This window comes from Panthera onca, chromosome B2, assembly GCF_046562875.1.
Source record: "Panthera onca isolate mPanOnc1 chromosome B2, mPanOnc1 haplotype 2, whole genome shotgun sequence".
Classification (NCBI taxonomy): domain Eukaryota; kingdom Metazoa; phylum Chordata; class Mammalia; order Carnivora; family Felidae; genus Panthera; species Panthera onca.
In genome coordinates this window covers 143,623,137-143,638,562 of record NC_138343.1, presented here as the reverse complement: position 1 = coordinate 143,638,562, position 15,426 = coordinate 143,623,137, and the positions used below count along the sequence as shown (strand labels likewise).

General features: G+C 43.4%; 1 protein-coding gene across 1 annotated transcript in view; it reads left to right on the top strand.

Moving 5' to 3' along the window:
- Positions 1 to 1,833: 1,833 nt before the first annotated feature.
- PLG (plasminogen) overlaps positions 1,834 to 15,426 on the top strand; it is a 43,800-nt gene continuing 30,207 nt past the window's right edge. Inside the window, exons 1-5 of the mRNA XM_060617041.3 lie at positions 1,834 to 1,967; positions 6,732 to 6,867; positions 8,182 to 8,288; positions 11,981 to 12,095; positions 14,194 to 14,333. Of these exons, the coding sequence (XP_060473024.1) occupies positions 1,919 to 1,967; positions 6,732 to 6,867; positions 8,182 to 8,288; positions 11,981 to 12,095; positions 14,194 to 14,333 (547 nt within the window). The 5' untranslated portion in view covers positions 1,834 to 1,918. The remainder of the gene's footprint in view (positions 1,968 to 6,731; positions 6,868 to 8,181; positions 8,289 to 11,980; positions 12,096 to 14,193; positions 14,334 to 15,426) is intronic.

The following is a 15,426-nucleotide window of genomic DNA, read 5'->3' as shown; positions in this document are numbered from 1 at the left end:
ATCTGCGCTCTCATGATGCTGATACATTATGAAGGTGAGGAAGAATGTATAGGCAGAAGACCGTAGGAGGGCAACCTGATTTACAAAATAACGGGCGTAGAATCAAATCATTCAAGAAGCTTCCAGGAGGAAAGGGGACAAAAGGCATACCACCACCACCCAAATTAAAAAAATCAAACAGGAAAAGGAAAATCACATGGATATAGAATTTCTTGATGACATTGTTCCTGATGCTTTATCCATAAAGCAGTAATAAAATATTAAATTTAAAAAAATGTTTATTTATTTATTTGAGACAGAGACAGAGACAGAGACAGAGAGCATGAGTGGGGGAAGGGCAGAGAGAGAGAAAGAGAGAATCCCAAGCAGGTTCCTCTCTGTCAGCACAGAGCCTGATGGGCTTGATTTCATGAACCATGAGATCCTGACCTGAGCTGAGATCAAGAGCTGGAGGCTTAACCGACTGAACCACCCAGGTGCCCCAAAACTAAAATATTTTAAATGGAAATAAATGCATACTGGAAACATTATGTATCAGAAAAGTCTGGTTTTTTTCCCCAAAGAACTTTTTCAAGCACATCAACATAATCCCCCTAAAAGACTTTTGGAACATTTTTAAGAAAAACAGTCTGCCCAGTTCTGACTCCTCCACTTGCCTCCACACTGTGTCCCCTTTAGTAAACCAGGCCAACTGGGGACAGGGAGGGGTGAGGGGGACAGAAGAGTTTGGGGAGAGAAGAAAGCCAGGAGGAGGTAGAAAACCAGGAAATGTGATCAGGTCCTCCCTGCCGCTCACAATAGTCTGCCTTCCTATTCTCCAGCACGTTTTGTTCCGGAGAATTCCACAGAGGACTTGGGTCCCAGGGAATTTAGCAAGAGGTTCCACCCAAGACAGTTTGGTGACGACCTCTACACTTTGCTAATTTACAGAAAGGGATTTCATAGCCTAGAGTTCTTATTTCACAATTAAAATAGAATCCATTCCACTCCTCCTAAGTATTGGTGAACACTGAAATAGGAGGGGTTTAAAAATTTTTTTTAAAATATTTATTTATATTTGAGAGGGAAACAGAGACAGTTCACGAGTGGGGGAGGGGCAGAAAGAGACGGAGAGGCACTGTGAATTTCTTTGGGGGAAAAGACGAATGTTTTTATAGCATAATTTATAATCATGGAAAGCATGTGAGTCCAGGGGGCATAAAGAAATTTTGATAAGGAAATATTTTAACTTTCGTAGTAATTTCCATATTGTTTGGTAGGCCGTGGGAATATGAATGCCAATGCCCTAGTTTATGCTTATAATCTAAGGCCTACACAGTCTGGGTCTATTAGCCTCAACCGTTGGCAGCTAAATAACCTTGAGAAAATTAAACTTTCTGAGCCTGGGTCCCCTCCTCTAAAGAGGGGGTGTTAATATTGCTTGTTTTGAAGGGTGAGTGAAACTGTGCGTATGTACCTCTTAGGAGAGTGACTGGCCTAGGAAAGTTCTCAGCAGAGGTTGGCTATTAGCATGATGGTCTTTCTTTCTTTTCGCCTCCATTTTACCCAAAGCCAGGGAAGGAAAGTGGGGAGGAAAACCCGGATGGAACAGGGGAAAATGGTAGGCTTGGTGGGGAGAGGACAGGGGTCGGGAGATAAGAAGGCAGCCTAGGGCGGTGGGAGGGAGGGAAGGGGGGAGGAGGGTAGGACGGCTTTCACCACTTCCCAGCATCTATTGCATACTTGGCTCTCAAACATTGTAAGGTGCTCCAGCCGAGGTAATGTTTGAACCCTTCGGAGCACAGTGGTGATGGGCGTCTCAGAGAATAATTAACTCCATGCGGTTATCTTGTTTGTGGATGCGTTTTCTCTCCTGTAAGTCAATAACATCTCGGGATTGGGACACCCAGGTTTCTGGGCACTGCTGGCCGGTCCCAAAATGGAACACAAGGAAGTCATCCTTCTACTTCTTATATTTCTGAAATCAGGTAAGACAGAGGGTGTGTTTGTTTTACTTTAATTAAAATGGTTTTCCTAGCAATGTCCTAAAGATAGATCTCATGACGGCTTTCTGGGCAACCTGTTTAATTTAGCTTCTGATTCATGAGAGTCCCAAACCAAAACCTACGTGCAAGGTTGAAGAGTTCTCTAAGAACTAACTTTCATTTCTCTGCGAATGCTAAAGACCAGTGGGCAGAGGAAATAATGAATGACTTTTTAAATCTAAAAGATTGTACCTTGGGGCGCCTGAGTGGCTCAGTCAGTGAAGCATCTGACTTCGGCTCAGGTCATGAACTCACGGCTCGTGAGTTCGAGCCCCGCATCGGGCTCTGTGCTGACAGCTCAGAGCCTGGAGCCTGCCTCCGATTCTGTGACTCCCCCTCTCTCTGCCCCTCTCCCACTCACGTTCTGTCTCTTTCTGTCTCTCAAAAAATAAATAAACGTTAAAAAATTAAAAAAAAAAAAAGATTGCACCTCAGTGATGGTTGCTAGAGTGGAAATAATAGCCCACGGAGGTGAAAGACCCCCAAAGTTGTGGGCCCCCTTGCCAGGCCCTCAGTTTGATTGAGATCATTTTTGTTAGTGTCCTGTATTCTCTTCACTTTTAAATGTAAGCGGTGAACTCTCTTTGACTGTGTTCTTTGACCATTCTGTGGCGGTCGTCACCGGTTCTTTGCCTGCTTCGGCTTTAAGACAGTCTTCCACACGTGTAAGTTTGCTTCTTATGCGTGGAGAAATCACGGCCATCGATGTGCAGAATGATGTGTGCATGAGGAAATTTAACAGATACTCACGTAGTGCTTGAGGTAGACCAAGCACGTTTTTATACATACATACACACACACACACACACACGTGTGTGTGTGTGTGTGTGTGTGTGTCCGTGTGTCCTTAGATACTACTAGCTTATTCAGGTGGTATGATAGGTAGGGTAGTATATGCATCCCCATTTGACAGAAGAGGAAATCCACACTTAGGGAAATTATGTCATTTCTCTTTTGACCCTACTCCCAAATCCAGGAAGTGAAGAAACCAGAATTTAAACCAAGGCTTTTCCAGAAGGAATCTGGTGCTCTTCTCACTTTTCAACTTTGTTTAAACTGTCTTTAAAATATTCTAAGCATGTCCTTGTAGGTTTGGGTTTTTTGTTTTTTTTTTGGACAGCTTTATTGAATTACAATTCACATACAATTCACCCATTTAAAGCATACAATCCAGTGGTTTTCAGAATATTCAGAGTTGTGCAACCATCACCACAATACATTTTTGAACATTTCCATTACCCCAGAGAGAAACTCCAGGCCCCTTAGCTGTCACCCTTAGTCCCTCTCCCCATCCCTCTACCTCCATTCCTACCCAGCCCCTGGCAATTGACAATCTACTTTCTGTCTCTGAGTTGCCGATTTTAGACATTTCATATAAATAAAATCATGCATTATGATGGTAATTCTTCATATAAACAATGCATAGATACTTGAAATTCAATTTTTAAATTCTGCTGGATAAAATTTTATAGGCTGTACTTTAAATTTTTTTAATGTTTATATATTTTTGAGAGAGGGAGACAGAGTGAGTGGAGGAGGAACAGAGAGAGAGGGAGACACAGAATCTGAAGCAGGCTCCAGGCTCCGAGCTGTCAGCACAGAGCCCGACGCGGGGCTTGAACCCAGGAGCTGTGAGATCATGACCTGAGCCGAAGTGGGACGCTTAACCAACTGAGCTCCTCAGGCAGGCTCCCCACTGTAGGTTGTACTTTAGAGTTAAATGTACTTGAAGTTAGCAGATCCGTTTAAAGAAATACCAAAGAAATACAAAACAAGGATTGAACACAGTGATTTTTTGTGGGCAACGGTCCTGTGTGGGGGTGCAGGTCTGTGTCTTTTGTGTTAGCCTATGGAAAACAGGATCCGGAACACCATGAACCAATACAGTGGGTCACATCAGAATGGGAGAGCAAACTCTTCTGCAATAAAATAAACAAGTTTTTGTCAACCTGGCAGGGGGAGACTTTCATAGGCTCTTTTTGAAAGGAAGGCATTTACTCTGTTTCGGTGGATGTGTTTCATCTTTCCAGGGCACAGACATGACTGGGGAGAGGGAAAAAATATCCTCTTACAGCCATTCTTGGTGGTTTAATAAACCACTAAGACTTTCCTTTCAAACACATGAGCACGGGTGTATGCATATGCTTTACAGTGATTAAACAAAAAAAAAAAAAACCCACCACATTATTAACACAATACATTTGCTTTGGTGGCAATACACATCTACATTTGGCCTAGAATATAAACATACTTTCCTGACTAAAAAGATGTGTTTAATATTTCTTGGTCAACCAATAAATTGTATTACGCCCCACTGCTTTATAGCCCTGCAGTTAAAGAAAATAACGTGGGAAAACTTTTCAAGTGAGAAAGAAAAAACTGATCTCTTTTGGGATATTGCTTTGAGATATCAACTCCTCAGGTGGTCTCAGCAGCTTTTTGCTATGAAATATAACAACACAATTAAAGGTCACTTAATTAATGGGTAATATAAATGGAAATTTTCTTGTCTTGGTATCATTCATACACCCCAGCCTTCTCAACTTTCTGAGAACTCTTCAGAAAGTTTATGTCTTTATAGGATATGCTTTCCAGAGTTACTGTGATCGCCATATTTGTTTTTTAAAATCACATCCCCATCTATAGAATTCAGCCAAGCACACCTTTTCTTGGAAATGAAAGCTCAAATTTGGGGGAAATGCAGGATGAAGGCACGGATATGGGTCTAAAATCTCTGCTTCTCCATAATCCTTTGAAACATTTTCCCAGTGCTTTCTGGTGCATTAAATGTAAATTACATCAGCTAACTTCCTGTTCCATTGCCACTTTCCAGTTTAGAGTATCCTAAATTGGGGAAAGCCAGAAGGAAGGAATTGGGGAAGCCTCCCTACCAGAAGGAAGGGAGGGTGGCCTCCGGAAGATGGCTTGTCTCCACCTGCTAGAGTGCATTGCCTCTGTGCCCCAGGTCTCTCCAAGGTGGGAAGGGAGGGTCTTTCAGAGAATGAGGGGCTGACCTCTAACGGTACTTCCTAGTGGATAGTTTTCATTAGCATCTAAACAAGCTCTAGAATGTCTCAGCTTAAACAAAAATTCCGTGAGGGCACATGCCCTCTGGGAAAAGCTGCTTTCACAGCCAGGCTTCTGAAGACTTGCCTGCTCTTGAGGCTCCAGGGCTCCTGTCAGTCTTCAACCCGCTCAGCCTGGCTTCCGTCCTCACCACTCCCTCCAGGCGGTCAAGGCCGCCATGTTGCCTAATCCCATTTATGCAAACTTTAGGCAACTTTGCTGTCTTCGTTTTATTAACCTCTTCCAGCCTGTCCCCCTGGGAACATCACTAGGGTTCCACACCAAAAGCAAAAAGTGGGGAGGCCGTCGTCTCTGGGTGGGGAGTCAAGGTATCAAAGCCAGTTCAGCGCTGCCTGGAGGCCTCGAGACAGAGAACACTCCTGTAGCTCCTGTGGGAACACTCTCTGAGGTGGCAAGGGCAGAGCAACCCTGGGACAGAGTCTTTGCTTCAGATTTTATCTTCTAGAAAAATCAAGACCAGTGTTCGTCCCAGGATCTGCTTTTTTATAATTTCCTCAGAAATGCCAGATACTTGTCATCATTGTGGGGAAAAAATGATTTCTCTTTAATTAAGAGTGAGGTGTCACTGTACTAAGCCCAGTATAAAAATGACCTTGTGTGGTAGTTGAGACTTAGCTCAAACCTTCTTTATTAAAATCATCAACTTGCTAACGTGGAACCATTCAGAGAATGTCTGTCTCATCAGTTTAAGTAACAGAGTCGCAACCAAAGTTTATAGTGTTGGAAATCAAGGAATGGCCTTCAAGTTGGGTTCACATCCAGCGAAGGACAAATCAACATTAGTACTTGCTAACATAGTGGCCACTGGTGGTCTCTTACTGTTCTATCATGGTGTGGCGATCCATAGCAAACAAATCGAATTTTTCTTAATTTTTTTTAACGTTTATTTATTTTTGAGACAGAGAGAGACAGAACATGAACGGGGGAGGGTCAGAGAGAGAGGGAGACACAGAATCTGAAATAGGCTCCAGGCTCTGAGCTGTCAGCACAGAGCCGGACGCGGGGCTCAAACTCACGGATGGCGAGATCATGACCTGAGCCGAAGTCGGACGCTCAACCGACTGAGCCACCCAGGCGCCCCCAAATCGAATTTTTCTTATTTAAGGTTTCATGCCCATTAATGTAGCAACAGAAGTTGTTAAATAATTCTAATCTTTTTCTTTTTAATTTTTTAAATTAGTTTTCTTTATTTTGGAGAGGCGGAGAGAGACAGCGCACGTGGGGGAGGGGCAGAGAGAAAGGGAGACACAGAATCAGAAGCAGGCTCCAGGCTGTGAGCTGTCAGCACAGAGCCCGATGTGGGGCTCGAACTCACGAACCGTGAGATCATGACCTGAGCCGAAGTCGGTGGCTCAACCGACTGAGCCACCCGGGCGCCCCAATAATTCTAATCTTAATTAACCAATTGGTCCAGTTGATCTTTTAATAGAATGCAACCCAATGATGGAACTGTTTTCCTGACTAAACATTTTTATTCATGACACCCCGTTCTGCTTTCCAAGAAAGCAGCAAGTTTTATTTGGTCGATGCAAAGCAAATAGATGATTATGAAGTCATGATAATTGAACCATGGTGTTGATGAATCTCACCAACTATCCCACCTTTATCTTCCATTTGTAGGTCACGGAGACCCCCTGGATGACTATGTAAATACCCAGGGGGCTTCTCTGGTAAGCCTCACTAAGAAGCAGCTGTCAGCAGGAAGCATAGAAGAATGTGCAGCACGATGTGAGGCGGAAACAGGATTCATTTGCAGGTATTTCCCTCGTCACTGCTCACATGCAGAGATTTTGCTGTTTGGGACCCTATTGTTTTGATAGCGAGAAATTTGCTCAGGGATTTCTTAGCAAAAATAGCATTTGAGAAGAAAGAGGAGTTTCATGGGATTGGAGTGTATTTGCACTCTGGATCTGAAGCCATGTGAACAGTTCCTTGTCAAAGTTGACTCGCATCCCTTTTAGGAAACTGCCCCCAAAGGATGTTATTTTTACCCACGACATCACCAGCTGTTGTTCTGAGCTCTGGTTTCTTGACATCCTCGTCAGTAAATATTTAATGAGCAGCACGTGACTGGAAGAGTCCTGTGCCTAAGGAGCCAAGAAGCACAGATGCAGTGATCCAGGGTATATGATGTATATGATCTGTATCACCGGCATATATGATATATATGATCTGTGTCAGTATGTGATAACTCTCTGTATAGTTGGACATGCGGTGTTTGCCTTTTTCTGTTTATGTTGTACTCACAGACACTGGACAAAATGTAAAAATTGTTTAAGAACACAGGCAATTTGAGGTGTCCGTAAGTGACATAATCAATGGGTGCTTTATGAAGATGCAGAGAAAAGAACTCCTAAGGAGTGAGAAGGCTGGAGGAAGCCTGGGGAGGACGGGGCTTGGAAGGAGGAGTGAGATATACTGACGAGGCAGGAGACATTCAGGCTCAGGGAGCCTCGTGGCCCTGTGAACAGGACAGTGAGAGTACCAAGGTGGCTAAAGAAGGGCTCATGGAGAAAATGGAGTTGGAAAGACAGTTGTGGATGGCTTTGAATGCCAGACTGAATGTCCACGGCAAGACCATGGCGATGGGCAAGGCGGTTGAGGTGAAGGGAGAAGAGGGGAAATGTAGAGGCAGAAGTCAAGCCAAGGGAAAATTCTGGGAGTCCAGAAGTCACATAGACCCTCCTGGAAAGAGAAATCTGAGTTGGTTCTTTGGTTCTTTCCAACATAAAAGCAAATATTCTAGCACTGAACTAAAAAAAAAAAAGAAAAAAGAAAAAAAAAAGAAAAGTGAAGAAAGAGCAGAGAAGCAGAGAAGTTGAAACAGAAAGAGAAACTTTAGAGGAGGAGAAGGCAAAGGTGGAAGAACACAAGAATAATTACCACGTTGATGTGTCCTTTCACAGCACTTGACTGATAACTGGACCAAATTCAATGGAAAGGAAACATTCTGAGCTCCGTGACCCATCAAGAGATACAATTACCTTTTGAGTCTCTTATTTATGAACACAGGTTTGCTTTCCTTTAATAGGGGAAAGCATTTGTTGTGTTTCCTGATTTTCTTCTGCAGGTCATTCCAATATCACAGTAAAGAGCAACATTGTGTGATCATGGCTGAAAACAGCAAGAATTCGGCTGTCTTCAGGATGAGAGATGTGGTTTTATTTGAAAAGAAGAGTGAGTACAATGTTTCTTCCTCCTGTTCCTGTCCTTCTTTTCCTCCCCACATCTTCCCCCCTCCCCTCCTCCCCCCCCCCCCACTTCCTCTTTTATATCTGTCCTTTAGCAGCTAGACCAGAGAATGGAGACACTATCACGCAGGGAAATTGAGTTCAGACTCACGGTAAGATTTGGTCACGAATCCAATATATATTGATATATATTATATTATATATTGAGTACATATTATTTCCCCCTTTAGATTTCATTTTTGTTGATTTGAAAATGAAGGAATTGAACTGACAAAATCACTTCTACCTCTATAACCCTGAAAATAAGATATTCAACTTTGAGGAGAGGGGAGTCTAAACGTTCCTTATGATCGTGACTTTTTATTCTGCAGGGACCATGGTCCTCGGGCCCTGGCTTCTGGACTGAAGCCTGGGGAAATAGAAAAACTGAGGTGCCTTAAATCCTCAGTAACATTTGTATACAGACAATATATTTTCATTTTTAACTTTACAGATGTTTTTACGTCACAGTCTGCATTTACCTCAGGCTCAGAAATACGATCTTTTGAAAATGTGCAAGCCCCGTTGCTTTTCCATAATTTCTTTGAAAATTCTGGATCAAGAATCCCATTGTTTAGGATGACAGATGGGCTAGACTCCTATGAAAATTGTATGTCCTTTTAGATATGCCAAATCCCATTAAGTATGCCTGAAGATTTCAGTGATTGTGTGACATTTTAAAAGCTACTCTGTACTCTGTTGTTGGCTAGGAGTAAGACTATTTATAATAACAACGTAGCTCTCCAAATATACTGTGTCACAGGTGTGAAAGACAACAAGAAACATCCTGTATCATGCGTTATTGACAATGACCTGCAACATTCTCTCTAATCTCACCACAAAACTCAAAATAAGATTTTCTGAAGCATTTCCTTAGGTTAGGATTACTTCTGTGCCTTGGTTCATCTTCTGAGGTTTAATTAGTTGTATGCCTACTATACTCCCTTTCTTACCATTATTTATCTCTAATTCTTTAAAAAAATTTTTTTTAATGTTTATTTTTGAGAGAGAGAGAGAGAGAGAGACAGAGAGACAGAGCATGAGTGGGGGAGGGGCAGAGAGAAAGGGAGACACAGAATCCGAAACAGGCTCCAGGCTCTGAGCTGTCAGCACAGAGCCCGACGTGAACTCACGGACAGTGAGATCAGGACCTGAGCTGAATTCGGACGCTTAACCGACTGAGCCACCCAGGCGCCCCATGTTTATCTCTAATTCTCAAGATTCAAGTGCAGAGTCAATCTGAAGTTTATCTGTTGAAGTTATTCATTTTTACAAGTCAGTGCAGGGTGAGCTATATAGGGTTACCTAGTAGATTTTTTAAAAAAATAGACCGGTAGGATTTTCTCTGCAAAATGCTAACATTTAAATAAATCCTTCGTAAATTGTTAACCAGAAGGAGCTTGGGGGTGATCGCTAGGCTTAGCATGAGTAGTTGAATAGTGGCTTGTTTTCAAGGTGATGGAAAGGAGCAAAAGGTTATATAAACTCTAGTGGGTACATACAAACAGAAGAGAGGTAAAAAGTCAAAAGTCAAGTCATTTTGTGGTGCTTGTTTCTTTACTGTAGCACATCGACCCGCTGCTAAATTCCCTGCCTGAGTTTTTCTGGGAATACTCCATGTCAGATCCCATTTACATCTGCCCCTCCCCACCACGGTCACTGCCACCACCTGGGTCTAAGCCATCACTATCACCGGCCAGGCCATGGCCGCAGATGGGCTGTAACTTCCCTGCTTGCTACTCTTCATGCCTTTAGGATAAAATCCAAATACTTAACCTACTATGACTGGAACCTGTACTATTTAAGCCCACCCCATTTGCTGGTTCACTAGGCCTTTCTACTCCAGGCTTGTATCTGTTCCTCCCACATGCCAGGCACACACCCCCATGCTGAGGCCCTCTTCTGTTCTTTCCGCGGCCGGACCCTTCTCACCTCCCGCGTCTCGGCTCAAACATCACCTTCTTTGAAAAGTCTCCCCGGACCCCTGGGCCTCCAAAGTGCCTTCAGTTTATACTTTTGATCACTGAAGTATGTCTACTGCCATAGCTTATCAAATGAAGATATATTTGGAGTCTTCATACACGAACTTGAGTTAAAAGCATTTGCTTGCTGTGGGTGTGTTAGAAGTACTTGCCCCAGATAATTGATCAAATTAATTTAAAAACTTGGCAGGAAATCGTAAAAGATGACACAAATAGACCGTACGTATTTTGTGTTTTCATAGAAAACACAATTCACATTGGCACCTTTTGATGAGGAGTGGAAGCTTTTTTCTTCGAATATGGGGCCACCAATAGCAATTATCAGGTCATTTCCTGCGCAAACTCCGCTCTAAGCGCACCGTCTAGGATAAGTGCCTTTCATCTCTTTGAAGTGAAGCAAGGTCTAGAGACATCTGTTAATCAGTCTGACTGTAAAATACCTTTGTGTTTTTAGGATTTCCCACCCAAAATTATATAGCCAACAGTATGAATGGATTGCCCTCAGTGGGTTTGATAGCCTTTTTATTTTTTTTTTTAAATTTTTTTTTTAACATTTATTTATTTTTGAGACAGAGAGAGAGACAGAGCATGAACAGGGGAGGAGCAGAGAGAGAGGGAGACACAGAATCGGAAGCAGGCTCCAGGCTCTGAGCCATCAGCCCAGAGCCCGACGCGGGGCTCGAACTCACGGACCGCGAGATCGTGAGATCGTGACCTGAGCTGAAGTCGGCCGCTTAACCCACTGAACCACCCAGGCGCCCCTTGATAGCCTTTTTAAAGACGATTAGAGTCTTTCGAGTCCTTCAAAGCATTCATCTTAGCTTTTTTTTTTTTAATTCATCTTTGATTTTTTTTTCACATTCATTTCTCAGTTTAGATCATCTTAAATCAAATACAGCTGTATCAAAAGTTTAATGATGAAAATAGTTGACTCTTCTAAGTGTAAAATCCAACTGGTGGGAACAGAAGTGGGTGGGCACACTGGAAAGCGGCCTGCCAGCCACAGGTGCCCACCTTATCACATGGAGAACACAGGTGGGCATCTGACAGTGTATTTTAAAAATGGGCTGGAGACTTCTACTGGCTGACCAGTGAGTTGCTTAAATGGAGGCTAGTTGAGAATGTCTACTGTGTACTCTCAAGCGTATAACTCTGTTTGACATTTTTTTTTCCATATCTAAAATACTGGGAGCCTCAAAAAACAGAAGTGGCTTGGATCTCTTTCCACCTCTGAAAAGCCCCCTCCCCATTCCCTTTGACTCTCTCCTCATGTTATTTGTTCTGTCTGTTCCGTGTGTGACCGTGAGGTTGTCTCATTTCATGATCTGTGACCTTGATTACTTTCTGTCACCGGCCCCTCTGCCTCCCCTAGACTGCAAGCTCCATGAGGGTAGGGCCTCTGTTCTCCCCTCCGTGTGTCTCCAGCACCCAGCCTGGTACCTGGTACACAGAGGGGCTGTGGCTTTGAATAAACCAAAGCACCAAACAGCTTGGTGAACTGCAGCTCTCACGCAGATGTAAAATGCACAACATGGTCTTTCAAGGAGTAGGAAAACGATGTCTCGAATGCGAATTTTTTCCACATGACTAAGCAGCACAGGGCTTCTTGGTGGTGGTTCTTGTGGAGGTCTTGACCGCTGTGTGGATCCCCCTTCAGTCTATCTTTCAGAGTGCAAGACTGGAAACGGGAAGAGCTACAGGGGGACGATGTCCAAAACGAAGAATGGTGTCACCTGTCAAAAATGGAGTGACAATGCTCCGCACAAACCTAAGTAAGACTCTCATCTCTGTGTTCGCCTGTGATATTTACAATGATCCCCATTACTTTTTTTTAAGTTTATTTATTTATCTTGAGAGAGAGAGAGAGAGAGGGAGAAAGCATGAACGGGGAGGGGTAGAGAGAGACGAGAGAGTGAGAATCCCAAGCAGGCTCTGTACCAGTATGGAGCCTGACACGGGGCTCGAACCCATGAACCGTGAGATCATGACCTGAGCCAAAGTCCGACCCTTAACCGACTGAGCCACCGAGGCGTAGCACCCACTCCCCCACCCCCCCGCCGCCATTACTTCTAAATCAAACAGAATATGCGAATAAACCGGTCTGGAGAGAGCCTTATTGAGGTTGATGTGGAACGGGTCAGTTATTTATAGCACAAAAGCAGAGAATGGTCTCATTTGCTCTTGTGTGTGTACTGTTTTGGGAGACCTGGAACGTGGAAGGATGCCTAGTGGAAAAGAACAGTAAAACCACGAATCCCAGGTGACTCAGAAAAGAGCACAGATGATCCTGTTTAGGACAGAATTAGTCTAACCCAAACATATCAAGTGAGAACCCTCCCCACGTGTTCACCTCAACATTACAAAGCAAATAGAACATAAACGAAAAACTGATTATCCTGCAACTTGCCTATTATTATTTTCGTGTCATTCTTTTTGTGCTTTCCCCAGTATGGCATTAGGTGGCATTAACAGTAACAATTCTCATCAATTCTTAGTGACAGTGCTTATCAAGTAGAATTTAGTGTATATGACCGCCCACCCCCCCAAAAAAAATTGCCATTGGCAGATATGATATTCCCAAGACATATGGTTTATAGAGGAAAAACGATCAAACCAAAAGGCAAAGTCATGGAGTGTCAGGGGCTTTAGAGATAATCTAGGCCATCTTGACCCTAGCAGATGAGGAAACTGAGGCCCCGGGAGGCACTTTATCAAAAACAGGTACATAGAAGAACAGAAATGAAATCTGCCATTTAGACTCTAAGTCTTGGGCTTTTGATCTAATTTTTATCTCGACACAGCATCTAATTTCTAGAGCTGGAAATGAGCTTAACTTTACCCACCCCCACGCATTTGGAATCAGACAGGTTGATTTGAACTTGAGATGCTAGTTAATTAGGTGTTCACACTGAGGCAAGATGTATTTTGTTTGACGTTGCTGTGCCTCAGTTTTCTCATCTGTACAATAGGGATAATAACATGTTTCCCTTTAGGGGTTTTATTAAAGCTAAATGAGAGAATGTAGAGGAAGATTTCAGTGATGCCTGGTGCATTGTTCACACAGACAGAAATGGCATTAACTACCACTATTTTGACAGAGTGAAGGTTACCTGAAAAAAGCAGGTGTTTGGAAGGAATCAAGAATTTGGCAGGCTTTTGAGGTCTTTATATTTCTACTGACTGTGCATAAAAACACTTTGGCTCTACTTCTGAGACTCACCTGTCAATATCATAATAGTAATATTAGCTCACCTGTCAATATCATAATAATGGTAATATTAGCTACTATGCTGAAGCAGTCTAACAGTAGAGCATTGGAAATCAGACAACACAAATGCTGAAGCACATAGCGGAAATGCATTTGGATGACAGAACCTTGAACCTCAGATGGGAATGGCATCTCATTCTGCCTTCCTAACAGCATACTGACTTTTATTTTTTATTTTTTTTAACTTTTTTTTATTTATTTATTTTTGAGACAGGGAGAGACAGAGCATGAACAGGGGAGGGTCAGAGAGAGGGAGACACCAAATCTGAAACAGGCTCCAGGCTCTGAGCTGTCAGCACAGAGCCTGACTCGGGGCTTGAACTCATGGACCGTGAAATCATGACCTGAGCCGAAGTCGGCCGCTTAACCGACTGAGCCACCCAGGTGCCCCAGCATACTGACTTTTAAAACACATTTGACCCCTGGGGCGCCTGGGTGGCTCAGCTGGTTAGGCATCTGACTCTTGATTTTGGCTCAGGTCGTGATCTCGTGGTTGTGAAACTGAGCCCTTCACTGGGCTCACCCTGGGCTTCACTGGGCTTGAACTGTGTTGTTCAAGGGTCAGCTGTATAGTCACGGGGATTCTTTCCCATGCTCTACAGGTATTCACCTGATAAGTACCCTTTGGAGGGGCTGGAGGAGAATTACTGCAGGAACCCCGACAATGACGAGGACGGACCCTGGTGCTACACCACAGACCCAAACCAGAGGTTCGACTACTGCGACATTCCAGAGTGTGAAGGTCAGGAGCGGCTCTAGAAAATGTTCTCACATCTGCCATCTATCTGTAACGTGCTGTAGAGCGATTCCCTACAAGGATATTATTAACAATCAATTAGTGGCATGTTTGACAAAATCGAGTAATGTGTATACCTCTGGGAAAAGACCAAAAATTTGCTCAGACTCATCCCTATTTATTGGCCTCAATTATTTTTATTTAAATGTTGTTTCAATATGTACAAGTATCAAAGTAGATGTAAATTCCAGATACAATTTCTTTTTTTAAGTTTATTTATTTATTTTGAGATATAGAGAGCGTGAGCAAGCAGAGGGGGAGGGGGAGAGAGAGAATCCCAAGCAGGCTCTGCACTGTCAGTGCAGAGCCTGACGTGGGGCTTGATCTCATGAATCATGAGATCGTGACCTGAGCTGAAACCAAGAGTCGGATGCTTAACCGCCTGAACCACCCAGATGCCCCTAGATACCATTTCTTTTTTTTTTAATCTTTAAAAATGTTTTTACTTATTTTTGAGACAGAGAGAGACAGAGCATGAGCAGGGGAGGGGCAGAGAGAGAGGGAGGCACAGGATCCGAAGCAGGCTCCAGGCTCTGAGCTGTCAGCCCAGAGCCCGACGCGGGGCTCGAACTCACGGACCGTGAGATCATGACCTGAGCTGAAGTTGGACGCTTAACCAACGGAGCCACCCAGGCGCCCCTCCTAGATACCTTTTCTTACGCTTAAAGCTCTTACACAGCATAAAGCCAAAAACAGATTTGCGATTAAATCGTTAGAACCACAGCATCAGTAAAATCCAAATACATGTATTCATTTAATGCGGTAGACTTTGCTGTTTTGTCAAAGCCAAGCACCAACCCGGGTTTTTAAACCAGCAATCCGCTATCTTTGAGGACCAACCAGTTGAATAGCGTACCTTGAGAGTAAATGCTAAAAACTTTAAGAACCTCCTATTGAAAAACTTTTCTTCGTTTTCTATTTTCTGCCACATTTATCGGTGCAAAAGGGGAATGGATGAGGGCGGAATTTGTGTGGCAGTGTGGATTGTATATGCACGGTGCGACAGCTCACTTCTCCCGTCTTCGTTCCAACCACAGAG